This window comes from Coturnix japonica, chromosome 3 (assembly GCF_054131305.1).
Source record: "Coturnix japonica strain WE chromosome 3, WE-NBRP24, whole genome shotgun sequence".
Taxonomy (NCBI): Eukaryota; Metazoa; Chordata; class Aves; order Galliformes; family Phasianidae; genus Coturnix; species Coturnix japonica.
In genome coordinates, this window is record NC_140665.1 from 102,844,949 (window position 1) to 102,872,754 (window position 27,806).

General features: G+C 39.3%; 1 protein-coding gene across 2 annotated transcripts in view; it reads right to left on the minus strand.

Moving 5' to 3' along the window:
- Window positions 1–27,806, minus strand: part of SUPT3H (SPT3 homolog, SAGA and STAGA complex component) — a 242,448-nt gene that overhangs the window by 77,696 nt on the left and 136,946 nt on the right. For both annotated transcript variants that reach the window (XM_015859910.2, XM_015859909.3), the window contains exons 4-6: window positions 11,019–11,105; window positions 9,641–9,731; window positions 8,031–8,167 (exon numbers count right to left, since the gene is read on the minus strand). In XM_015859910.2, coding sequence (XP_015715396.1) covers window positions 8,031–8,167; window positions 9,641–9,731; window positions 11,019–11,105 — 315 coding nt within the window. The remainder of the gene's footprint in view (window positions 1–8,030; window positions 8,168–9,640; window positions 9,732–11,018; window positions 11,106–27,806) is intronic.

Sequence of the window (27,806 nt, forward strand, 5' to 3'; positions counted from 1 at the left end):
CAGACAGCTAATTTACATTTGAGACGCTGCTAGTTTAACTAGCTTTGCACTCACTTGGAAACACTGGATTGATACAGAGAAATGAATCCCCCCCTCTATTTGGATTCCTAACTTCAGTGAAATCTCTTTTGCCATTCTGAAAAAAAACCAAACCCATTGCTCAGAGAATTAACGTGCTTTTTTTCTTGGTTGATGTTCCACACACACTCGTTTAAATCTTAGCATTTATCTACACCAATAGAAGAAGGGGGTCTATAGGGAGCTGGTGTTGACCTTGCTGTCTCTACAATACAATGCTCTTTTCTTCCTATCAAGTTCAGGCTGCATGCTCAGAACTTCCCTCTCCATAAAGGACCACCCTGAATGCAACAGAACTCTTCCTGACACCCAATGAAACTCCTGTAAATGTGACTTCAATGGTTTTGAACAACAGCAAACAAACCAAAAGCATTTCTCTCTCAACTAAAAAAGGAACCTCCCCTGGTTTGCTTCTCTTAATTCTGAGCACAACAGCAGGCCTAAACACCTGTGCAGTGCAGTGAAATTCAGCCCAACTTGTAGCAGCAGCTTAAGGGAGAAGGAAATCCTGGTTTCTTCCAACACTGTCTTGAAATCCATTGTCCCATGGCATAAAATTCTCTCCTGTTATCTGAGTACTCCACTGAGTCACTTCTCAAATCCAAAACAACTCCTCTTATTTGGCCCAGACACACAGGTGTACAATTGGCTTACAATTAACGCTGCAACTGTCTATTCCATACAAGAACGTTTCTAGCAACATAAGGCCTTTAAAGGAATAATTTGTCCATCTGTGTTCTGCCAATGGGATCCATTAGTCCAATTTGTGACCGTGTTGGGTAAAGAACAAGGACACTCATTTCCTACTCCTTTTAAAAAAAAATAAAAATTTAGTCTTAAAATGTAAGGATGTGGCTTAGGATGGTGTAAATGATGTGGCAAGTGCAAGCTGCAATTCTGTATGCAAACCAGTATTCTTAAATACAGCATTGGGGCACATCGTCAGTTGGCCTGATGGTGATGGGTTGGCGGTTGGACTAGATGATCTTAGAGGTCTTTTCCAGCCTTAATGATTCCATGATTCTACTCTGTAAGCATATATACTTCATACAATCACAGAATGGCCTGGGTTGAAAAGAACCCCAAAGATCATCTAGTTTCAACCTCCTTAACGTAGGCAGAGTCGCCAACCACCAGACCAGGCTGCCCAGAGCCGTGCCTTTTCCCATCCCCAAAATGCAAACCTTCTCTTCTAATACTTCTCTTTCATCTTCTACTGACAAAACCTGGCCAGGACAAAACAGAACAGACACCCACAACTCAGAAGATCCCTTCTGAGTATACTTTATATATACTGTATTAACTGCTTCCCTTCTGAGTATATCCAGCAGAGTCCCAAGAGCTATGGAGCCCACTGTGATGAAGACACAAGTATCTGTTCAGTAGAGCACCTCTCTAGACTGCACTATGCGTCCTCCAATGACGGCAGTGGGAGATGAGACAACTAGCTGATATGCAAACACCAAAAACAAATTGGAACATTTTCATCTGCAGCTAAAACTTACCCCAGGGAAAATTCTTTCATAGACTGTAGCTGTTAAAATCTAAGGAGGTTGACTGCATATAAACTGTGATTCTAAAAATTAAGGAGGTAGATTTAGGCACAGTTCTGTAAGATAAAAGTCAACCCCTTAACCAAACATCAGATTCTGTCCCAAAATAGAGTTTCTGTCAAGAATAATGTGAAATCAGTAAAAATAATCATTTCTGAAGAAGCAGAACAAGAAGTTTATCATCAGAAAATTACATATCAAGAAAGATGTGCTATGAGAAACAGTGATCTCATGCTTAGCAACATAAAACTTATTAGTTTGTCTTCCGACATGCAGTTTCTATTAAGTGTGTGTTGTTTGTACAACAGCACTAATCTTTCCATATGGGCTTTAAATCAAATTCCAGTTTGTTATTGATACACCCTGCATGAACAGATACTCCCTAAAGAGTAATGACCGCACACAGCACTTACACTGGCATAATTTTTGTCAGTGAAATGAGTGCCGTAGTATTAGAAGGCCTCAAAGCTCTTTTCAAATCACTTCCTGCTTATTTTCTTTGTACATCTTTTCCAAATTAGTACAATGAATTTGAGTCATTCAACACCATCTTTTGGACCCCTGCTGAGCATAAGAACTCATGTTGGGTGTTTGTTTTTTTTCCCCGTTGAATTATGCCACCAAGCTTGAGTTGTCTCAACTGCAAAATGCCAGGTCCTCATACCAGCTCCAAGGCAGCAGTGGAGCACCCTGTATCCTGCTCCTGAACCTTCCAGAACGGCACATTACAACCACACAATGCCAAGATCTTCTGCCCCACGATAACTTCTAAACTGGACCCAGGATTCCCTTGGGACAGTGCTTGGGTCAAAGTGTGAAATATGGAATAAGTTTTTTATATTCCAGTATGAGTGGATCTTCTTGGTCCCTGTCTAATTTACTACCATAGATTTAAAGAGAATCACAGAATTATGGAATCCTTATGGTTCAGAAAGTCCAACTGTTCACCTACTACCAGTATTGCCCACTGTGTCAGTAGGAAAAGGATTCAGTTGAGGCCTGTATAACCTTTGGTTGGCTAACTCGATGCCCACAGCTTAATGCTGCGTGGAAGTTTCGCCATTAATTGCCTTCCCCATTTCAGCTAATTCTCTGCCACATGAGCTAACTGGATGTGGAGTCAGTTTTCACAGCTGTCAGGGTTTTACACAACTTTCCATGCTGCAGAGCTACAAACTATTCTTTAATTGAATTAAATACTTAATTGTGCTCATAAATGTGGAGAGAATAAACCCTCCCTGCTAAGAAAAAGGAATAGATACTGATTTGTAAACTTGGAACTTCCTTGTCCTCAGTTTTGTAATAACACTGAAACTTTTCTGATTATCAGATTTGTTGTTACTGGTGCTGTGGAGATTTTGAATCACAGCTGATGTCTGGGGCTCTGAAAGACACAAACAAGTAATCAACTTTCCTTAATTCAATACAAAAATTAAGGAGAGAATCATAAAGGCTGAAATAGATCTCCCCAAGCCCAACCCCACCCCCACAATGGCTCTGACCATGTCCCTCAGTGCCACATCTCCACAGATCTGGAACACCTCCAGTGACTCCATCACTTCCCTGGGCCAATAAACACAGAAATACCAAGTCTACAAAGTCGACATCATAGAAATAACTATGATTGAAACAGAGTGGATGTCCAGAGTATTATTTTTTACACCCCAAGGTGCATTTGGGTGTATTTAAGTGTCTTCTATAGGCACAAATTAATCATACCTAACACAGATGAAATTCAAATGGAGCCATTTAACTTCACTTGGACAAGGGACACATTTCAAACACACCTAATCTTTATTGCCATGTATTGTACAATGCACATAGTGTACCCCATTTCTGTCTGCTGGGTACAGATTTCTCATAAACAGATATATAATTATTGAGCAGGATTGCAAAAATCACATCCACAATGAACTTACAACAGTAGCATGTAGATGTAGTTTTTAAATACCTGAAGTGTTTCTGATGTTTCTCTACTGTTTATTCAAATTTGCAATGTACTGTGAAAACATTACGGTAGCTACTGCAACTAAATTACTGCCATCTAACATCTGAGTGTTGGAAATATATCCCAAAACTAGCACTCAGAGGGACAGATGAATGGTGTTTCCTTTAATCCCAGGGGAACAAAACTGAAATGGAGTATTCACAGTGTGATGCTCCAAGCAGCCCTTTGGACGCCAGTTCAGATTTCTGAAGGGAATTTGTTTTTTCCTGGTGGGGGAGGCACTGGCACCATAAAACAAATGATTAAAAAATGGACTTTTAGAGACTGAGAAAGAAGCCCTCTTTGCCATTAAGTTGACTGAAATTTTAAAAGACCTCTGCTTGGTTTCAATAACAGGACATTGTAAATTCGATCAAGGCTCTCATACAAACATTCAGCAGCACTGGAGCTACCATTCACAAAATGCTGCCAAACCTGCAGCAAGTTTTATATGGACAGGTCCTCTGAGAGGTTCAGAGCAGAAATACAAGGGCACAAACAGCCACACCTGCACCTCGACCCAAACTGCAAAATAAGGAAAAATGGTAGAATCATGTAATTGCTCAGGTTGGAAAAGACCTTAAAGATCACCAAGTCCAACCCCAACCCAACCATCCTACCCTAACTAACAGCCCTCTGCCCAATCATGGCCCTGAGCACCACATCCAAAGGGTTGTTAAACACATCAGGGATGGTGACTCAACCACCTCCCTGGGCAGCCCATTTCAAAATGCAAAGATCTTACTGAACATCCACCTTCCCCCTGATCTGTTCCAAACTGAAGCAGCTTGAGACTAACCAGTACAATAAGAAACTGACATTCTGTGCACTGTCACTCGTCACAGAGGCGGCTTCTATGATCTCCATGTGCACAGTTCAACTATATCTACTAATAAGAACATTTTACTTCATCTACACCTGTTCTTACCGGGAGGAGCAGCACATCCCTTCTGTTTTACTGCTATTTTAGGAGGGCAAACTTCTTATGGTTTTGGAGCAGGACAGCAGTGCTTTACAACTTCAGTTGTGGTTTGCTTTTGTCGGTACAGTTGGCTGATTTGCTACTATTCACTGCTATTACTGCTATTATCATCTGATCAAAATGCATTGACAACATAATCACGCATTATGGAAAAGTAATATGCATTTTGTTTTTAATTCCCGCCCTTCACTTTTAAGACAAATGGACTGTCTTTTGCTTATGGCTTTATTACTCTCAGTAATGGTCTGTGCTTCAGACTGAAGCTATAGAATGCATCAGTAAGATCTACATCCAGTCATAAAGGAATGTCCTTTCCTTGTAATGTGACAGCATAACGAGATGTTTTTCAGGCAAAACTGTAGACCTATTTCCACCTTTTTTACTGTTTGAAAGTAGCTTGGGGCTTTGCTTACTCCTCTGTGGTACAAACAGAACAGACCTCACAGAACAGCAAGTGTTCTCATGAAGTTTTAGATTTAATTCCATAAAATGTGTTTAAAAAAAAAAAGTATAAATAATATTTGCTTTTTGTCTCATAACTGAAACCATACTGCTAAACAATAATATCCTGTTTAGCCCACAATGACATCATAAATACATGTTTATCATATGCTCGGGACAACTTGGCATGATTTTGGCCCAAGGCAACATGTAACTGAAATCACTTGCAGTTGTCCAAACTAAGACAATCACTCATGTCTGAGGTAATTGATACCTAAAAGGACCATTGCCTTTAGATCACAGCTCATGGGTCAAGTGTACTAATTCCTTAAAGAACCCTCTTAGAATTTTTAAGTGCCTACTGGATTTCCTCCCAAACTTAGCATGGATTGAATATAACTGACTGCACAAAGAAAACATGATGCACTCCATTAACCCATCCACTGACAACACAGGAAACCAAATAAGTCCCATTGATCAGCTTGTGTTGGAAGAGATCTCAGAGATCACCAAGCTCCAACCCCTTTTGCAGGCAAATTGGATTTCCTCCCACACTCTACATGAAGCACTAGGTCAGGCTGCCCGGGGCCCATCCAGCATCACCTTGAACACCTCCAGAACACGGAATGCACCACCTCTCTGGGCAGCCTGTTCCAGCAACTACCCACCCTCTCAGTGTAGAACTGTTCCTATAGGACTGGATCACACTTCCCACTGTGATTTATTTCTACCCGCCCAAAAGTGATAACAAAACCCAAAAGAAAAGAAAAGCTGAACTTTTGGAGTAGCATGTCTCAACCAATGTTTCGTGCTTTGTCATTGAAAAATGAATAAGAAAGAAAATCCATAGTACTGACTTCATACCTGTGTATAATTTATGTTTCTATCCCAAGGTAAGTAGACCTTGATTTTTGATATTTTTTTTTTTTTAACATGGAAACATATTATTCATGAAATGTAATAAAGTGAAGCAGTAGAAAGAATTATTTTCAATACATGTATCCTACAGATCGTGAATAGTCAAGGGATGAAAACCAAGATGAGCCATCAGCTGAAAGAGAAGTATTTGACTGCAGGCAAACAGAAAGTTAGACATGACCCTGTCTGGCACAAGGAATTTCATACTTCTAGTCACTTGTCCAGTTTTTTAGGCTTCAAAGAAAATAAAGGTTGTTCTGGAATAATAGAGGAGAACCTAAAAAAGAGCAGAAAGTCAGTCCCATAGCAGTAATTCCAAGCAGAGCTGTTATCTATTTCTGTGCATATGAGCTCAAAGGATACGCTTGCATTTCTACAAAACAACATTTTACATCAATACATTTGTACAAAAGTAAATAGAAGAAACATGAGTTTCTAAAACATAAATAGTGGCTGGGAACAGCTGCTCCACAGCACTGACTCTCAGCTGTGGATACATGGGACTTGTTCCCAACCCAGTTCTTAGGGAGAATGGATTCTTGATTAGATTTTTAGTAACTGTAATGGAGAGAAGGAAAGGGAAACATGACTGGGCAAGTCCCAGAAAGAGCAGGATAAAAATCAGGTTGTTTCTTCCATAGAATTTTCCACGAAACCTTAAAGTGAAATAGGCAAATATTAAACAGACAAATATTACTGAATGCATCAGCCACCTCATCATAGGAAACATAATCAAACCAAAGTACCCAGCTCCGGTAATGAAAGGGCATAAAAAGCACTCTAAAAATAGCAGCTTTCCAACAGCCACGAATCCTACACCTCTGACTAAAAAAATATGGAAATTGTGTGCAATTGTGAGCAGACACCCTGCACAATTTTGCCCTTGACTAGTTGCCCACACAAGGCATGAGCAAGAAATGGGCAAGAAAAGGGGTTGTGGAGCATTCTCCATATCCACTATCGACAGAATTAGCTCGTTCTGGGTGGAAAGGAAATTTAGCTATGGGGACGCAAGCCAATCATTGCCATTTGCCTTCAGAGCCTGAAAACTGGCCCTGCCCTGATATAGCCTGTGGATCTTTAAAATAGTTTAGAGTAAGTGATATTCAAGAAAATGCTCATTTACTAGTGAAAACACAGGGATCCAGAAAGGGACAGGCTCTTTAGCAGTGTATGTTGTGATAGAACAAGGACAAATGCTCTCAAGAAAAAGTCTTTTACAGTGAGGGTGGTGAGGCACTGGCACAGGTTGCCCAGAGAGGTGGTTGATGCTCCATCCGAACTTTCAAGACAAGGTTGGATCAGGCCTGGCCAACCTGATCTAGCTGTGGTGTCCCTGTGCATTGCAGGGGAGTTGGACTGGATGGTCCTTAAAGGTCCCTTCCAACAATAAGGATTCCATCATAAGGCCAACATGGCAACTTGCTCACACACAGGTCTTGTGGTCATGTTGCTGGGACTCGGTGAAACCAAGCAAAACTAACATCAAAACCACCATTTCAGAAACTCCCATGCTAATGCCGCTAGAATTCTTGATCCCAGGTTAGCTTCTTAAGAGTAATATGGTTCTGCATTCTGTAATGTAGTCATATGTTTTTCAAATAGATAAGGAGAGAAGAGCATGCCATGAAGTGTGTATGCACAGAATTGTTTTCATTTTTTACGAAAGCTGTGTTATATGAAAAGAATCCTCAGTTGCTATTTAAGCATAATTTTCCAATGAGAGAAAGAATGAAAAATAGAAAAAAAATGGAAAAAAAAGTCTGTGAAATGTTTTTAAATTGAATCTGCTTTCTACGGGAAGGAAATACAAATACATGGCAGACAGAAAGATCCATAACTACACTTTCATAATCTTCCCTCCCAGCATGTGTGCTTAGGTATCAGCAAACATTTGAAGGAATAGGAAAAATATGGAAATAAAATTCCTTTTGACCATCTGGGCAAAAGGAATAAACATGTAACAGAGATACAATATGCAACACGAGAAAGGCAGCAGAACAGCATGATGTATGAAATATTTCACAGTTTTCTCTGCAGGAGATGGATATCAGTAAAACATAAGAATTACCTCCATTCGCTCTTGCTTGACATCATCAATTTCATCATCTTCAAACATGGCCAGGAGCTCTCCTGTCTGGTCAATGGAGTTGAGAAAATCTTGAGCAAGCTTCTGCCGTTTGTTGGTGTTGTTGCTGCTGAACTTGTCTACACAAAGATAAGAAACGAAGAGCAAACATAAATTATTTGGCTACTCCAAACATCAAATTACATCTCTAGAAGGGATCTAATGTTTTAGAATCAGATGCACTGTGCAGGTTGCTCTTTCTGCCCTGATACAAGTAGAGCAACCCAGCCATGGTGATGTCCTGCTTTGTTGCAGAAGCACTGTAGTATAAAGTCCCCTTTAATGTTCACTAGTACAACCTAATCTTTTTAGCAATCTAGAAGAATCTAGTCCACCAGGTATTGTTATTTCTCACTAAAGAACCCACAGTGCTATGTGAACTGTATGAAAGCTCACTCGTATGACATACCATGTAGGAGTAACACTTTTTCTCATATGAACACAGAACATCAGAACACCGAAATTACCTAAAATCTAAAGTGAACCTTCACACAATCATTAAGATGCAGCTCCCATGTAATGGGCCACTGCTCAACATAAAGCCTAGTGAACCCTGGGCAAGCTGGTCATTGGGCTAGGCAGAACAATGGCTACAAATACATAAGACTCAAGAAACAAAACTAATGGCTTCAAGTTACCACAGTTTTCCAGAGAATGAAATTTCCAACACCAAGATGAAGTGTGTTTAGGAAGTATTTCTTGAGCATCTAAATGATTTAGGAAAAGTCAAATGAGTTGACAAGACCTTATCCATGCCTTGACCAAGTTAAAGCACGAGGAGGAGGACCTAACATCAGTATGGATGCTCAGAGGAACTAAACACAAAGAATTCATGGTGAGGGGATAAAAATATCCAAGGCTCTGAGAAAGGAAATAAGTTAAACACGAAAGTGTTGTATGGAAATTGCTGGATACACCAATAAAAATACAGCAAGGTTTTGCTCTACTGGTGTAAATCTACACCATCAAATGCAATGAGACTAATTAGTGCTTTTCTCAATTCAAAGAGTTTGGCTTTTAAATGTGCTGCTGATAAAAAACTGCCATGTCTTTATGGAATGGAAAAACAAAAGTGTTTCCCATTCCTGAAATGACAGATTCAAAGTACAAAATGCTAAACGGCACCGAAATAAGGCCAAGTCATATATCAGTATTAAGTGACTTCAGATTATGGTATTTTTTGTAAAGCATGTCAAAACCTTTTGGTAATTAGCTAACAAATGTCCATTCAGCTGACAGTCTCCCCTGCACATGGTAGCTGACACATTTAAATTACACATGCTGAAATCAATTAGCCCTTTAATCAGCACCAGTTTCTTAGCTTCAACAGAGTTCCATTAAGCACTGTTACTTATCATTTGGATGGTAGATGGAAAATCTTAACTTTGAAGTAATGTAAATGGAAAAGCAGCAATTTAAAACCGAGTTACTACGTCTGAAACTGTAATTGTTGCTTGAATAAGTATTAGAGAAGACATTAATACTTTGCAGTGAGCTGTTCTGGGCATTTATAAAATAACAAACACCTCCCAAATTAAGGAAAGCTTTTCTACCTTCAATGAGGTCATCTTCTTCTATGCCCTTCACAATTTTAGATTTGTAGTCTCGAAAAAACATGTACTTAAGCAGCCTCCTAAGCTTCTTCTGTGAGAAAAACATACATTGATATTAGCATTGCATAGAATTGTTCTTACTTAGACTAACATTACGACACATGAATACACAAACTGTACAGCATCACATATAACACAAACCATAGCATCTCAGAATCATTTGAGTTGGAAGGGACCTTCAAAGGTCATCTAGTCCATCTCCCCTGCAATGAACAGGGACATTCTGTTGTGAGAATAAATATAATTTTTACAATGTTCAGAATTCCCAATTCTGAAGAAAATCCACATATAGCAAGCATGTCAAGGTATTTATATGAGCAGCTTGGTACTTTGTTTGCCCACTATGAGACAGCAACGGGTTTCACCCTCAGAAAGGAAAAAATCAGGCTTCAGTAGGGCACTCCAAAATCCTTGCTTTGTTTGGGAATTCATATCTAGACATGCGTAATTCCATGAACTTTCATGTTCATATCAACTACTGTTTCCATTATACCATCACTGGGCACATCAGATAAAGTAACTGCACTTGGTTTCCAAGCTTTACGGTTGTATTTCTTTCTATATGTTTTTAGTCATTGGGTTTCTTCCACCAAGAAAGAAAAGAAAAACAGAGAAAGGGAGGCAAGAGAATAAGGAATTAGATAAAAATGAATATTAAGAATTTTTGAATAATTCTGAAATTGGAAGAGATAAAATGACTTTAATGTTCTTATGGAAAACAAGGGTTTTTTTAATTATTGACACGGTCTACTTAGTTCACACAGAAAGCACATCATATCGCAATCTGAAGATTTTAGTGAGATGAAAATACACAAAGAATATTAAAATAAAAAAGAAACATTAAAAATGATAACATTGTTAAATATCACACTTGCCTCTGTGTTTTCCATAAATAAAATGAAATAAGAGTAATTGTTTTTAATAGAAATCAAAGGAATATGAAGAATAAGAATCACAGGATGGTTTGGGTTGGAAGAGACCTTTAAGATCGTGGAGTTCCAACCCCCTGCTAAAGGCAGGGACACTGCACAAGACCAGGTAAGGATCCTTTATATTACAGACAATTAAGAAATTGCTGTGAGTTGTAATGTTTAGTACTCACCCTAAATACTAGTGAAAAAAATCTATTCATAATTGAAATCACTGGAGGAATTAAGAGTTTATTAAAACGTCACATAACTATTGCTCAACATGTAATACAGCTGCAGTACAGCTACACCTTCCAACAAAGCTATTCATGTGTTTTGAGGAGCAAATACTTTATACATGATAAGGAGCCTGCTGTGCAAAACAAGACCATTCTGTGTCATTACCATACCTTGTCTTTGCGCATTAGGAACAGGAGGTCCTCAGCAGAGATAACTCGAGCTCCTCTCAGCTGAGAAACTTCAGCTGCTTGCTGCAACTAAAATAAACAAACACATTAGGATGGCTGCATCTGTGTTAAAAATATATATATATACCAGGTTTTCCATATACGTTTGGATAATATTTTGCATGGTAGTATATAGCTAAATACCAGCTATGCACTTCACAAGCTGAGACTCTTAAAGGTGTCACTCACCCCACTTGTTAGGCAAAAAGGGAATAACAATTCTATGAGAAGACTGTAAAACTCATGATGAATCTCAAGGATTCTATTTAAAATGATTGCTTTTGAAAAGCACTGCATTGCTTTTTCCTTTTCTCCCTCAAACCACATTTGCCCCGAGAATGAACACAGATTTCACTCAGGCAATGTAAAAATGCCAAATTCTTGCCATAGCGCTTTATCTGGAACTGTGGAAGAATAGAATATTCCTCTCACAATTTCTTTTAGAATAACACATACAAATTTCAAACAGTTTATGGAAGTATTTTTGGGAAGAAACTCAGTCTCACTCAACTTATCATTAATGGAAACCATACCCATGTGAAGTAATTTTTGGTATACTCATGATGCAGCCAAAGGAACAAACCTCCATCATGAAGGCCGCAGTTGGCCATGCCTATGAAGGCCCCAAATCCCTGAAATGGTGCTAGAAAGGGCAAAAAATCTCTTTGGAATTGACTATGGACATCAGCCTTGGACTGTGCCCTCAGTCAGCATAGAGCTGGTGATTTAGAAGCCACTAAACAGGCACACACCACATCAGCACAGCCCAAAAACACACCAGCTGATGCTCATCAAACTACCAGGCTAAGGAGGCCCAAAGCCAAAAGAGGAGCCCATGGGATTCTCTCCTTCTTTGCTCATCTTTGTGGCTGCCTGGAGACAGTGATGTAGAGGAGGTGGCATAGATAGGATGCCTGACACCATGGAATATGATATTTCCTTCAGATCTAAAAGAAGTGTCCAAAAGGCTGAGTGTAGTCATTTATTGGCTCTTGTTCTTGTTTGCTAATTGATAGATGGACTGACTGTGAGGCCAGAACAAAAGCTAGCAAAATGAGACATCTTACATCCCTGATATTACAACTCATACACACCTGTAACATGATCAGTAAACAAAAATTTCATTTATTTTACGATATCCTCATATTCTTCTTTCAGAAATGCATGAATGCACCTGAGAATAATTTAAAGAAATCCTATCCTTCTTACTCACACTAGCAATGGTTTCAGTCAGTATCACTGCCTGAATAAGTATATTATTAATCCGAGCTCCCATGCTGCTATGACTTGAAATAGGTCTATTCAGAAGTTAAAAAGATCAACAAAAACAGTAGCTGTTTCTCATATCCAAAGGGGGAGAGGGGGGAAAAGATTTTATTTTATTATTTTATTTCTTGGAAAGGGCTCAGTGGGCAAAAAAATCAGTCCATAAATCTTAATACTGTACTGCATTAATTTTTTTCCATGGTAATCGCAAACATGCAAAATGTGAAGTGTATCTAGTCTGCACAACACAAAACATACTGCGTGAAGAGTTTCAGATTTTCCCCTTGAAACACTGCTGGCCCTTGCAGTTACAAAGACCAGAGAGATTTCAGGAATTCAGAAGTCACAGTAATATAATCTTACTTGAAACTCGCTTGAAAAATGTAAGAATGTGAAAAATGATATTTCTATTTTTTTGGCATGAGCAAAACTGTTTCTTATTCTGATTAGTTTGAGGGCACACAGGCTGCTTATATTTCTAACATGAAATAGAAATGGATAAAAAATAAAGTTACCAAGAATGAGCCAATATTCATCCCTGGTGTAAATCTATTGCAGCTTATGGATTTATGCCAAGGCTAACTTTGGTCCCACCAAGCTTAAATGTGCTGCAAACCTTGACCTTAGCATGGCCATGACACGACGCAGCTCCATCCCATGTCATATAAAACAATGGCCAAAATAGGTGGCTCGGTTTCTCTAATGCATGTAGGACTACAACTGTTAGACATTTTCTTATTACAAAATTCAGATAGGTTAATGTCCCCATGTAGCTGAAATGACTCATTTTTTCCAAATGATAAATACTTGACAATGTCATTTACAGCAAAGATCGTGTGTGAGCTACTTACAGGAATTCCCAGTGAAGTAAGGGGGATTAAGGACAGGAGGCCAAATTCACGTCCCATTTGCATCTAAGTAAATCCTGAATAACGCTGTTTATTTTAATGGAGTTATTCTGGGCTAAACACGAGATCAAAATCTGGAATAACATTCTCAGTTTCTACCAAAACAATGAAAACTTTATTCTCATGTTACCTCGATTTTTGCATCTATTTTATTTTAAGTAATGAACCCACAGCGTTTAATTTCTTTGGCTTAAAGAAAGCAAAATAGGAAAATAATTACTTCCCGTACCGTTATAAAATATGGATTATTTATCCAAACAGACCATAATGAGTTCTGCATTGGTACACATATTTACCTGGGAAACCAGGATATGCTCAGGTAAATATGTATCCAGGCCATCAAAAAAAAATTACGTACCACACAGTCCAGATGGGGGAGAAGATGTATTTATAGTTTTAGCACACACAGAACTGACTCATTCAAACCACAACACGAGTGCTTTGCTATAATTAGTGTTGTAACGAGCTGTCTGATTTGACTGTCCCAAAGTTGCCATTAATACGCAGTAAGCCCTGTCTCCTTAATTTCCGGAGCTGATGGCCTTGTTGAGCCACCACAGCAGCCATGCTATGTGATGACGGTGGTTTCAGGAAGCCATACTGAAGAAGTGATCCATCTTTGAGCACTCGAGCATCCATCATGGCAGAAAAGCAGTTTTCAGCAACACAACCTCCAAATCCATTGGTCTTCTGCCTTCCACCACAGCGGGTCTCCTGCCAAGGACCTCACAATGCATGCACTACAAGGCTAGCCACAACCTTCCCCATCTTCTCCTACAATCACCCTTCTGGAACAGCAATGTCAGAGACGCTGCAAGAAGTTCCAGCAGTATCCCTTCTTCAAGATTCAGCTCTGCTCAGCACCAGACACAGAGCTCAGAGCAGCAGCACATCCACCACACTGCATTAATGTTGTTAATGATCACAGTTATTTAGTCACCACTGGAAAGCATTTTATTCCAGATTATCTTTAAGAACAGTCAGCAATCCGAATCACTTTGCTTCTTGAAGAAAATCAGGCCCCAATGCCAGCAAAGAGTATTTGAGCCCTCGGAGTCTGAATTTATTTTTTATTACAGACGAATTATGAACCCCTAAAAGTGAAGTTTAAATAACGGAAGCGTTGAAATGACTTTCACTATAGGAGCGCAAATAGCTCGGTTAATAATTAGGAGTTTATGAAAAATAAGTGTAATTTACAATTTTTCACGTTACAAAGAAAGCAGTATATACAGTAACCGTATTTTAAAGTCTAAGAAGAAATGGCTGGGGAATAATATTTTAAAATGTAATCACTGCTTTAATGACTTTATGAAGTTAACTTTCTTGGCAGGATGAACTGAAGTACGTTAACAGTCACCTTACGGCTATTTTCTTTTTGCAACTTCTGCAAATTATGGATGTGTTGAAAGGAGCATTCATTCTCCTATGACAGAAGCACAGTTCCTTCAATGGCACTGTCTGCTTTTACTCCTAATTGTTTTTTTTCCCCTTCCTCCAAAGTCAACAACCATTGATAGCTCTACAGAAACGTCTTGATGGACAAAAAGATGGCAAACAAGCATGCTATGCTGTGACATAATCCTTCCAGTTAAATTGCACAGTGGAGTCAAAACCGGAATGCTTGCATGCCTTCACACTGCTGAGCATCAAGAATAGTGCTTCAAGGTTTTGGTTTTATTCTAGAGGAAAATCAGATTATACTTCACCTGGCTGCATTTTTATCTTTTTTTAAACTCAGGAAGGCTGGTTTGTTGTTAAATATGCATTCGAATACCTCATTTTTTCCCCATCTTTTCTATATCAAAAGCATGAAACTCTGAAAATACCGATAGAAATTCTGAGTTTAGGTCCACTGCTGCAAATGTATTCTAAGCAGAATGTCCCAATACTTCTTCGAAGGCAATTAAACATAAAACTGTACATCTTCATCTAAACATTTCCATAAAGTTTCTCAAATACAACTGAGTCTGGCAGCTGAGCTTTACAGATTCCATTAGCTCATTGTTCTGGGTAATGATTTAGGATCACCTCTCATGGGCTCCACAGCATGACTAAATCACCCCAAGCTGTCTAACACATGAAAATTTCACCTGCAGATGAAAACACAATCAATATTGTTGTTATTGGGTATCCATTTTCAAATCTAAGAATATTTTACAGGAAAGCATTTAATGCATCAGCAGGTGACTGTGTATGACCTGGAGCAGATGAACCTTTGTGACCCATTTTGAGGCTTCACTGGAGCGTTTAATTGACACACAGTGAATTCTGGTACACGCAGATCATGAGAGTAAGAAAATCTCTATTTACATCTCATGGCCATTCACTCCCTGAAATTCATGGAGAACTTGTTTTCAAGTACATATGCCACTTGTTTTGTTCACTTCTTCAAAATAAATTTACCTTTTAACATCTGGATCCAGCTCAGCTGCCTCACCTGGCCTTCTGAGGCAGTGTCACAGCTTTGCCTTGCATTGCTCCAGAAGCATTGCAGCTGGGGGCTGCAATTGGAGACCCTGCAACCCATTACGAACATCCAGAGATGTATCCCCAAAGGATCTCCAGTAACAAGCAGGTTGTACAAGGGTTCCTGCCCTCTGAAAGCACGAAGAGTGTGTCTGTGGGTCAGACATGCTATGGTTGCATGGCATGCAGGGTGATAAGCTGTTGATATAAAATGAGTCTAATGATCACAGTAGAGAACAGCCCTTTCCTCAGCCTCCTTCAAACTGAAATTGTGAATTTCTGTAAAGATTTGGATATTTTAATTGTACCATTGCTATCAGAAATTGTGATGGATTAGAAGGATGGTGAAAAGACACGTCGTTGTTATTCCCATTTGTTTAAATTAAACGTAGTATAATTTTGATCTCCATGATTTCCCTTCACTCTACCAATAGCCCACACACTTCTTTTGATTATATAAAAACTGGAGGGTTCAGGTGGAGGAGAGTCTTTTGGTTTTGTCTTTTACAATGCACACACTTAAATGGAGTGCAAATTGCAAGAGTGGAGCACCCTTTGCTTCATTCTTTGGGCTGATGTTTTCCATGTTTCAAACAAGAACCTTTTAAGTGTTCAATAAGAAACAAAACCAAAAACAAAAAACAGAGACAGGAAAAATACAAAGCCATTCTGAAACTAAACTAAACTAAATATTTCCTAATGTCCAACCTGAATCTCCCCTGGTGCAACTTGTGGCCATCCAGGCAGGTCAGTGATCCTCACCAATCTCTAAGAGACCAAAGAGCTTCTCCATAGGAGAATGGAGGAGAAATCTTTTCTTAAATGTGGAATGATTCAATTTTCACAATGGATTCTGCTTGCTTACTGAGCTCCATGGCTATAAGGTGACTCGTGCAGTTCAGTGCCAACCACAAACTGGGATAGAGGAAAGCTGAATCCCTACACACTCTATATATTCATAGCGTATTCCTAGCTGAGCCCCACATTTGTTAACACTGAACCAGTTTTGTTTAAAATATAAACATGTGCAATTGTTAGAAGAATGATAACTTATTAGTAAAGCGCAACAGCCTTGGTTCTTCTACTGAAAGTGAAGATTTGAATCTATTAGAGACCATATTTAGTAGATTAAATAAAGAAAGTACACTTCCAAGTAAATGGTGAAATGAATATTGCTATCTTGATAAAGATGGGCTTTAAAGCAAGGCTCTATAAATAGTTTAAACTCCATGTCTCAAATGCCTTGCATTTTCTGTCACACAGGGAAAGAACTTATGAACAATGACTGCATGACACGTTATTTTTCAGGTATGCTCTTTTTCTTATTTCAATTCTAATTCCAAAAGGAACATTTTTAACCAACATTTTGTTCCTGTAATTCTTCTCCTCTCCATGAAACAACAGAAACTCTGCCCCTTATAGCAGGCAATGATGACCAAGCCAGGTGAAATTATATGAACAGTATTAAAGTGAGAAAGTCTCATACTCACTGAATTCTATTTCAATATGATAAATCTGTCAGCAGCTACATAGGCTTCACTACTTCGATACTTGGTGTTGTGCTGGTGATGGCCTCTGTTGATGCTCTCCCTGACTGTTGGTGATAACAATAGACAGGAAAACTAAATCTGAAACCTCTGTTCTATGTTTTTATTGTGATAGGGGTGAAAAAAAATCAGCTTGGGTAATAACATCCAAGGGGGAACAAAGTCTTCTTCATAACTAACAGGAATGCAATGAAACTGGTTTTGTGAAGGGTGACCACTGCACATGTGAAAGATCCATTAACCAACTTGAAATTGAACAATTCTCATGGCCAAGTGTGTTCCAAAATCTGAAATGACCCACTTTTCTATTTCTGAAGATGAACACAAGAGTTACATCCTTCAATGTCTTTTTCCTAAAAAATATTTTAAAATAATAAGAATGTGTATTCTTCTTTAGCGATAAATGCACTCACCATTCCTTTAGGGAAAACAGTCAGAATTTACCTTTCTTTAGAAGTGAAAAAAATACTAATTCACTGATATTTTAGTGTATAAACTCAGATTTACTACCAGCTATTTCTATTCCTTTCTCCAGTATGCATACGCTACGCAGACCAGCAGAGGTGATGGCCTTTGGTTTCAAATCCCCAGACAAACCACCATTCAGGATTATTGTTAAGCAGTTTCCAAGTAGGAAAGGACTGTTCTCTGTTGATGGAGAGAACATCTAATATAAGCAGGGTCCTTTCTCCCCTTGCTGTAGAGTAACGTTTGCTTCAATCACACATCCTTATGCTGTCACACAGAAAAATAATCATTGACTTGTATTAGTTTCACCAGGGCACTAAAGAAACACTTTTCCTTTCCACATGACTGCAAACTGGAATCAAGCTTCACAGTTTGTCATAGGGAAAATAAGACATCTGTTCATCGATTCCAGGAGGTAAAGTGCTCTGAGCAAAGCTTGGGCAAAGCCGTGGAGAGGCAGGAAGCCATCAGAGCACTGAATGCAGAGATGACAAGGCTTGGTCCTCTGGCTGAACTGATAGCCAAGTCAGAAAGAAATCTCTTCAAACACCATAAAATGAAAGACAAAATCATATTTTATAAAAACAAATCCCATAAAGGATGTAAAACTGGATGGGGCTGTGAGCAATGTGGGCTAGAGGGAGGTGTCCCTAACAATAGCAAGGGGTTGGAACTGGGTGATCTTAAAGGTCCCTTCCAACCCAAACCATTCTATGATACGCTAAGACATTTTTAGTACAGTCCAGACTAACTGGCAGATGGAGAAGAAAGGATTCAGGTTCAACCAAAAATGAAGAATGACAATAATTGAAACTTGAAAGATCTCCCTTTATTTATAACCCTGAAGAGATGCACAGTTACATATTTTCTTGTAAAAACTGTCCAATTGATGTAGAAGTCCTTACGTTAAAAGCCTGTACCTGAAATAACTCACACAGTCTTTCTCCTTAATTTTATCCTCATCTGCTCAAATGCAGACAAGTGCCCATCAAGTGGGAGCTCGCCATCTTGGGTGGTGACGGCAGCTCAGTGTTCTGGGATTGCTCAGATTGACTATGTATATTGTGTACTGAATGTATTATTGTGGCACTGAAACAAGTCCCACTCTACTCTTTAACTTTACAGAAAATAATTTGCCAGTGGAGACAATGAGAAGCAGACAATCCTATGGATTCTTTCCTTTCCTAAAGGCAGAGCATCTTCCTCCCACAGCTGCTGTAATACCAGGTGTAAGAAAAATAATATAGAAGTTTATAAAAGCAACCAGTCGAGTCCAGGGTGGATCCATTTTCATTTGCAAAGAAGACAGAAGGAAGTTGCTATTATTGTATGTACGTCTGCAATATTTGATTTCCTGTATGTTTTTATTTATTTATTTTTACAAACTGTAATTCTCAGAGGTTTGGAAAAAAACCAAATCATATTGTGCAGCTGATAACACGAACATGGCAGATGTTCTCTTGGGTAGATGAAGGAAAGGAAACAAGGACAGAGATGTTAGCTCAGAGAAAGGAAAGAAAGGAACCCAAAGAAGCTCAAATGTAAAATCTGAACAACAGATTTTTCGGTCTGAAAAAAATGGCACTGATTTCCTAACTCTTAATTAATGTTCATTTTTTAATAAGCATTAATTTCCCAAGGACTTGAGTCTGAAAAGGCTGCTTCACATTCCGTTAGCACCAAGGGAAAGAATCACTTTTGAGCCATGAAAAGAATGATGGGGGAAAAAAATAAACATGTTTTCTGAGCATAATTTCCTCTCTACTGCTCCTGCAAAGCTATGAAATGAAATATATTATTTAATTACATTGGATCGAGCAACAGGAAGAGAAGGGAGTGTTTGAGTCACAGCATCCCTGTAAGAATAAATAACTCTACTTCCTCCTGCTAAAGACAGTTTTAATGGACTGAAACGGTCCAAATGGTTAAAATCAAACTACTGGGAGGAGGCGGTATCTTCTTACTAACAAAAAACAACTCCCAAACCCCAAAGAAGCAAAGAAAAACAACAGACACTACAAAAGAAACTGTGAAATTCCTAACAGAAATACTGGTAACGATAGCAGAAAGAAGTAGCAAAGCTTCTGCTAGAACATCAGGAGTGGTAGGTAGGAACTATCACATTTAATTCAAACTCTCCCCTGAACCCAAGGATAGTTTAAAAGCTGTACAGTAGCCTCTGGGACTGTTTTGTTATACATTTTGCACTGAAGATTTTTAGCTAATCTATTAAGAAAACTCCAAAATTTATCTGCTATTATTACTAAAATGTTATTAGCCACATGGGATTTCCCTTAGCTGTGCTCCAGTAATGTTTACTAGATCCTTTAAATTGAATGCAACTGTTGGAAAAGTTAAAGCATTTTTTTCTTAAGTATGTTCTTGGCATAAAAAAATGGGAGGGCTTTAAACTATAATAAAAAGATAAGCTGAATTCTAAAATGTTGGAACAGATAACTTGGAACCAGTACAGAGTCCACACTGAGATATGAATGAGAAAACGCCTTGATCCTTTACATAACTCAAATTCATACTGACTTGTGTGGAGCTGCTCGGAAATAACCTCGCGTGGAAATCCTCATTTTTTGAAAAGCTGGAATAGGCTGAAATATGATCATGTTTCACAGATAAGATGTTTGAAGAACAATGCAAAATGCCTTTGAAGCTGTTGAGGGAAGCTCCTCCTAGGCCTTGGGGCAGCATGGGAGAAAGCACTGCTTTGAACAAGAGATGCTGGAGGCAAAGAAGATTCAGTTCATACCCCACCCGAGACAGGACTGACCTCCAAGGCTGCAGGGTGGGTGACATGAAGGGGATAATCATAAGCCACTGTGCTTCTTAAGGAAAGATGAAGATGATGTTTTGACAGGGATAAAGTAAACACAATTGGTTGTACAAGGTGCTTGATGAAATTGTCTAGATTGCAGATCTTGATGGTGCCCTCTGAGTATGGCATTTGCTACCATCTACTTCTCATAGAATCAAGGATCATGAAGCTCCAACCCCCACCACAGGCAGGGACACCAACCTCCACATTGATACCAGCCCAGGCTGCCCAGGGCCCCATCCAACCTGGCCTTGAACACCTCCAGGGATGGACGGGGCATCCACAGCCTCTCTGGGCAGCTGTTCCAGCACCTCACCACTCTCAGAGCAAAGAACTTCCCCTGACATCCAACCTAAATCTTCCCTCCTCCAACTTCAAACCATTTCCCTTGCCCTGCTGTATCTACTGTTGTAAAGAGTTGACTCCCCTCCTGTCTGTAGGCTCCCTTCAGGTCCTGGCAGGCTGCAATGAGGTCACCCCACAGCCTTCTCTTCTCCATGCTGAACAAGCCCAGCTCCCTTGGCATGTCTTCCTCTTCTGCTGCACTGCTAACTGCAATAGGAAGAGCCTGCAAAATGAGTCTGAGCTTTAATGTAAACATTTTTTGTATCTAACTGGGTGTAAACTTCTCAGCAAATACTATAAATACTTCTCAATGCCTAAGGCTGTGAAACACAGAGGTGATTTAGCAGACATGCAACCATAAAAACTGTGCCCAACGTATTTCTCCTCTAATTTAGAGTAAGTGGGCCAGCCTTATATCATATATAATCATAATTCTCAGTGACATTTAAACCAAAAGGCAACTAAACATTTAAACCAAAAACCTGCAAACCACCATAAAGAGTTACAAATAGCATCAGTCATTTTAATATAAAGCTCACAGACACCAGCATAAACAATGTCAGCACAGTCACCAGTTTGCAGTGTAGAACCTGGACCTAGAATATTAACAAAGCAAATCCTTATATTCACAAGAAATCACTTTCCAATCAGTGTCTTTTTGCAGAGGAACGGGATCTGCAGCATGTAGTAAAGCCACACCAGCGGAGGTCAAGAGAAACAGGAATAAAGAGCTACCAAAAGTAAAGCTTAATTAACTTTGTAAGTCAAATTAAAAGGGAAAGCAAAGGAGCCCTTAGACATAAAACATAGTGTAGAAAGAGAAAGTAGATACTCAATGCAGAATGAAACAGAGAAGGAAAGTCTAAACATGGCTCCATAATGGGAAAATGGTCTCAATAAGCACATGGAAGAACTGAAATGCTGAGCACGGAGCGAAAGTAAGATAACTCATAGGACGAGGTATATGGAAACAAATTATTTGTACTGAAAGGAAGTGAAAGTCAAAGAGCTTATTGCACTCCAGTCATCAGCACTGGCATAGAATCATAAAATCATAGAATGGCTTGGGTTGGAAGGGACCCCAAAGATCATCAAGTTCCAACTCCCTGCCACAGGCAGGACTGCCAGCCTCCACATTTAATACTAGACCAGGCTGCCAGCATCTCAAACCTGAATGAATTATAAAAGTCTACTGGCGTTAATATCCAAAGAAATCAGTGTAAGTTTGGGGAGCTAAAGGGGCCTGAGGGGCAATGAATCTATCACAAGGAAGAGCAAGCAAAACCTAACATGGAATAAAGGAAATTGTAGTTCTCTCCTTTACTTCAGCAGCTCCACTGTGAGCTGAACAAGGCATATGACAAGGGAAAACTGCTAACTCCTTCAGTAAGGATGAACAAACACATGAAAATAATGGGACCCTTTGCAGCAACTAATCTAGGCTGATGAATGGCAGTTGTGTGTAAAACGAGTGGAGCAAGGTTGCTGGGATTTCTTTTGATACAACTTGAATGAAAATCAGCTTCTATGATGGTGTAAGTATTCCCAGAGTAGATTCCTTAATTATTTGCAGCCTCGGTTCATTCAGATAAATAGGCTGTGCTAATGTATGTTTGAGCTTCATGTAGAAAAAACAGTTATTCATTACAGATGTATCTCTGCTCTGTGTACTCAGCCACATACTGCAACCAATAATAAAATATAGAGTGGTTGAGTTCATACCCCACAGTTAACTTTATAATTTCATCTAGTTAAGATTGGCCTTCTTAGAATGCTGCAAGCTAAATCCTACACAGCTAACATGAAGTTTTACAGAATAGTGCCAGAATCGAGGCCTTTTTAACGGCCTCCTGTAAACAGTGATTTATAGCCCAGAGTTACTATTGTTAATAAACTTGAGATTGTTGGCTTTCTCGGAGCCTCTTCAGATACATTTCCCTTTATTTTTTACAGATGTCATAAACTGTAATATATCAGCTAATGAATGATGGGGGCATCAATCTCACTAGGAGGCAACAACAAAGACTGCCTCTTATAGACACTTGTAATGAAATTGATGGCATGGAGGGTTGAGGCACCCCTTCTGCAGGACAGAATTCAGGTATTCAATAAACAGACAACACCAAAAAATGTGTATATTATGCATGCATCACTTTTCTAGTTGTCTCCGAAGGAGACGACTTTTTTTTGCAAGGAATCTCAGCAATGCTATCCTTACTTATCCAATTTAAAACCTGAGATGTAGAAATAAAATCTGATTCACCTACGGTCACTTTATTGATGTTGGTGATCGTTTCACTACCTGACACCTTCCAGAACAGGACTCACCAGAGGCCACTTTTACCACTACTATCTACGTACAAAAAGCTGATCAGACCTGGATGATTTGTGAAATGACATCTAATGTCAGAAAATTAGATTTAAAAAATAACTTGGTACAGATCTACTCATTTGGGTGCCTCCCATTTCTCTCACCTCCTGCCAGTTGCAGAAGTTCAGGTCTTCCCAGTCACTGGGAACAAAGAGACAATCACAAACAGAATTCAGATTTCCTCTGTCTCAGGGAAACACATCATCCATTAAGCTATGCTACATGATCCTTGTTTCAGATGTACATCAGGGTGTTTAGTGGATCCGTATTTATTCTCTGGAATGCTGCATTCAACAGAAGTAGCAGATCTATCTTCAAGGCAAGACTAAAGGGTTTTGTGACAGATAATGTCTGGCCAAACAAAAAGTAAGATCAAGCACTGGAGCTGTAATGTGAAATTCTTTTACATAAGTTACAGGGAAGAGCAGACACAGGATGAAGTAGTTCCTAGCAGCCAGAAAAGCTATAGCTTAGTTTCAGTGGAGATATATCCTTGAAGGATCAAGGTATTTTCAGTAATATCTTTTCATAATGAATTATTTTCCATTAAGTAGAAATAGTTTTGTATTCTCTCAACATCAGAATACAGCAGTGCATCATATCATATTAACAACGCTATTTTAGATGCAAAGTGGCAAATTCCTCATCTTGCTAATTAACAGCAGCTTTTACTAAGAATGCTTATTAACCATTCGGTACATACAATGGCATTTCTGACCACAGTGGACTGTAAAATCATAGAATGGCTCAGGAAAACAGCATCAAGATCATCGAGTCCAACCCCAACCCAACCATCCTACCCTAACTAACAGCCCTCTGCTCAATCACAGCCCTGAGCACCACATCCAAAGGGCTGTTAAACACATCAGGGATGGGGACTCAACCACCTCCCTGGGCAGCCCATCCCAGTGCTCAACAGCCCTTTCTGTACAGAAGCTCTTCCTGATATCCAACCTAAACCTCCCCTGGCACAACTTGAGGCCATTTCCCCTCATCCTGGCACCTGTCAGCAGCGAGAAGAGACCAGCCCTGCTCTCACTGTGAGCACCTTTCAGATATTGGAAGAAAATGATGCCCAATGGCTCCTAGCAAAATTAAATATATATTTGTCCTCAAAATTTTCCATCCTTCCTACTCCAGAGCATAAATGCCAAAGAATAAAGTAAGTCTATAAACATTACTTTCATTTTCAGGCTCTTCAATTATGTCAGAATGAGTATGAGGGCAGAAATAAGGGCTGCTTTTATCCCATCTTTGCATACAGTTCATCTCATTTTTAGTAGAGTTTCCACAGACACAAGACATTTATTTTTAAAAGGTCGTCAGTGCTTTACAATCATCCTAACATTTTCTACCTGCATTTCCTCCATGCATCTCTCCCCATTGCAGAAATGCTGGACAGCAAAATATGAAGCACTGGCTTTGAAAATCATACAGTATTTGGTTTGAATAAATGAGAAAAACACACTTTGTCAATTCCAGGTTATCCAGGATGAAAATTAGTTTCTTACTTAAAACGTCACGTGGATTTTTTATGATGTTCTCAAAATGACACAACTTTGAATAGCTAAATTTCAGTGAGAAACCACCATAAAAGAAATACTCCATGTTAAATGAAGTTAGAAACAAGCAAATTGAATTAACCCAATATAAAATATAAATAAAAATAGGCTAAAAGCTTTTCTTTCTAAAATTTTATTCGTTCCTGTTTTAACAACTTCTTTAAGAGGTTAAAGAACACCAAGTCTGATTTCGAGCATCATACTATTATTGTTCCTGAATTACAAAATGCACTGCTAGCCAAATACCTCAAAAAATATAAACAGGAATTATCCCTATGAAATTAAACATGAAAGCAAATCAGATTTTTGGAAACACAGATGTGAAGAATAGCTACCTGAAATGCTATATTGAAAAAGTGGCAAGATTTAGGCATGGCCGAGAATTAAGTCAGAGAGAAAACCAGAAGACCCTTGCGCACAGGTAACATCATGGCACGAATCAGTTTTCATAGAGTAGGAGAGGAGAGATGAGGAGCTTGATTTTGTCCCTCCTGAATTTCAGTGGATGAAAAAGTACTTCTAGGGAAACATGCCAAGATGCAGTAATGGGTAAATAGAGACCAGTCAAGAGCGGAGAGAGAAAAATTCAAAACACCAGTGTTGGGATGATATTGAATCCTTGAAAGCAGATGAGGCTCAAAAGCCTGCTGATGAAAAGGAATTGGGACAAGAACAGAAATCTGTGGGACGGCCAAAGAAAGCAAGAAAATTCTGCTGAAAGATATCTTGAAATACATGCTGGAGGGAGAAGAAGATTAGAAGAATATGGTGTTTTTCCCTTGAGTTGAAAATCTCTCTCTACTTCAAAATAAGATTAAGAACTGATGTAACTTCTGAGAGAAGCATCACGCTATTGTTAGGGGACCAGGGATCAAAGGAATTTCAAAGAATAGCTCTTCCCTCCAAGTGCAAGAAGAGCCCTATTTTCCAGTTCTAATGCTTATGAGTTATCCTATGCCAGGAACATACAACAATCCATGGCATTTTTTCTCCAGTAGGTCAGGGTGGGCTGTAAGGGTATGGACATTCATCAGAATGTGATGGAAATGTCTGATGGAAACTACCAACCTGATCCCCTTCTTGCAACACGGTACTGCTCAAAGAGTTGTGGTGCACATAAAGTTCTGTATTACCTTCATCTTCTGTTAGAGTTAGTACAGAGGCAAACTGTTTTGCACCTGCAGCTTTTACAAGGTGGGGTGGGGGAAATTTTAAAGGAACTGCTGAGTGACTGAACACTTCATGTGTGAGAGCTCTACATATTTACATTTGCTTAATAAATCATTATCAGCCAAATTAAACTGAAGTGTGAAATAGGGCACTCTGAAAAATGACATATGCTACTTCTGCTCAGTGGTGGAAAGAATAAGGAAGGAAAATAGTAAAATCTCTCATCATTCACTGGACTTTAAGCTTTAAAAGACCAAGCATAGAGATGCATATGTGAAAATGGATCCCATTAGAGAAGCAACGCAAAGCAGCCATCTCTTCTAATCACCCAGCAGTGGGTCTAGGTGTTTTCATTTCTTAATTCAGTTACCTTCAGTTACACCTGAAGTTCTCCTGCATCATCTCTTCCCACCAAGAGTCATCAAATGCTCATTGTGCCAATTCTGTACTCAAAATAAATGACACCCATAGAGATGCATTTCCCGTATCTCTCCATTCATCAACACAGGCTGGAAAGTTCTCAAAATCTTCCCTGGGTTCTTAGAAATTACCGTCTTCTTCAGTTTAATCACTGCAAAGCCTTTGCCACCGCTGGTCACGGAGATCTGAGTGATGAATCAGGGAAGTCACAGCCCAGAATGGATTATCTGTCATCTGTCACAACTGCAGGCTGTGAAGGTAGGGACGAACGCAGGCCTGGTGCACTCTATAATTCTGATTGCTTTAAAGCATGTGGGATGAAGTGCAGCAGAAATGGCTCACTGCTCTGTTGGCATTAAGGAAAAAAAATGGCGTTGGTGAATACTAAAAACTTATGTATCCAGTTTTTAAGAATGGTAAACGCCATATTCTACCAAATAGAACACTGCCCTCAGAAAAAGGGTTGTGAAATGCCTGAGAAAAAATCAGCCACAATGTGTGGCTGATTGACCTCATGAAAATCTCCATTTGCACTTGCCAGGGGATAATTGTTTGGAATTCAGAAGCAAAATCTACCAAGTTTCCCTCCAGGCTGGAACCGAATTTCCCCCAGAGCTTCTTTCAAAAGCTCTCTCTAGCAGCTGAAAAGGAAAAGCAGTATTTTTTCTTGTGTTCTCAATGCTGCCCTTCCTGCCCGTCAGAGCAGCCATCGGAGTGGAATATATGAAAAGTTCGGTGGGAGAGACATATAACATCCTGCCTGGATGTTTCATCATAGAACATAGGTAATTTTTATTTATAGCTTAAGACACAGACATATTCCTCTCTTACAGACATAGAAACGCAGCTCAGAGGCATTGGGTAATTTGTGTGCACCGACGCAATCGATAAATAACAAAGCCCAGCAGAAATCTCAGGAAATGGGTTCCATCTCCATACGTATGAGACACAGGGTTGTCTCATCAGCAGTGGAACAAAAATCAGAATATCCTTCCTTGTGATTTGCCGTCCTACCCCATGTATGTATCCTGAGGGATCATCTGAATGGGCAGCGGAAAGACAAGGACAGAAATGTTCAAGATTTCAACTAATTAATAGACAGATAAAAGATGGTCAGTTGACAAGGGAAAAGAACCAGCCATTGTTCTCATGATGAAAGATAGACCTCAATAGGCAGGCATGTTGTCTCCACCCTCCCATTATAGCTAAAATAGTTCTGTTGGTGGCTCTTCTAAGAGAGTGCAGTTGTTACAAAGATATATATCTTCTAAGGACAAATAAAGCTTTAAGCATCTACCTTAAGAATTTCAAACCTGAGAATTTTATCCGTTAACAGAGCATTCTGAGATAAGAACAGTGTCTTCCCATCTGCTGACAC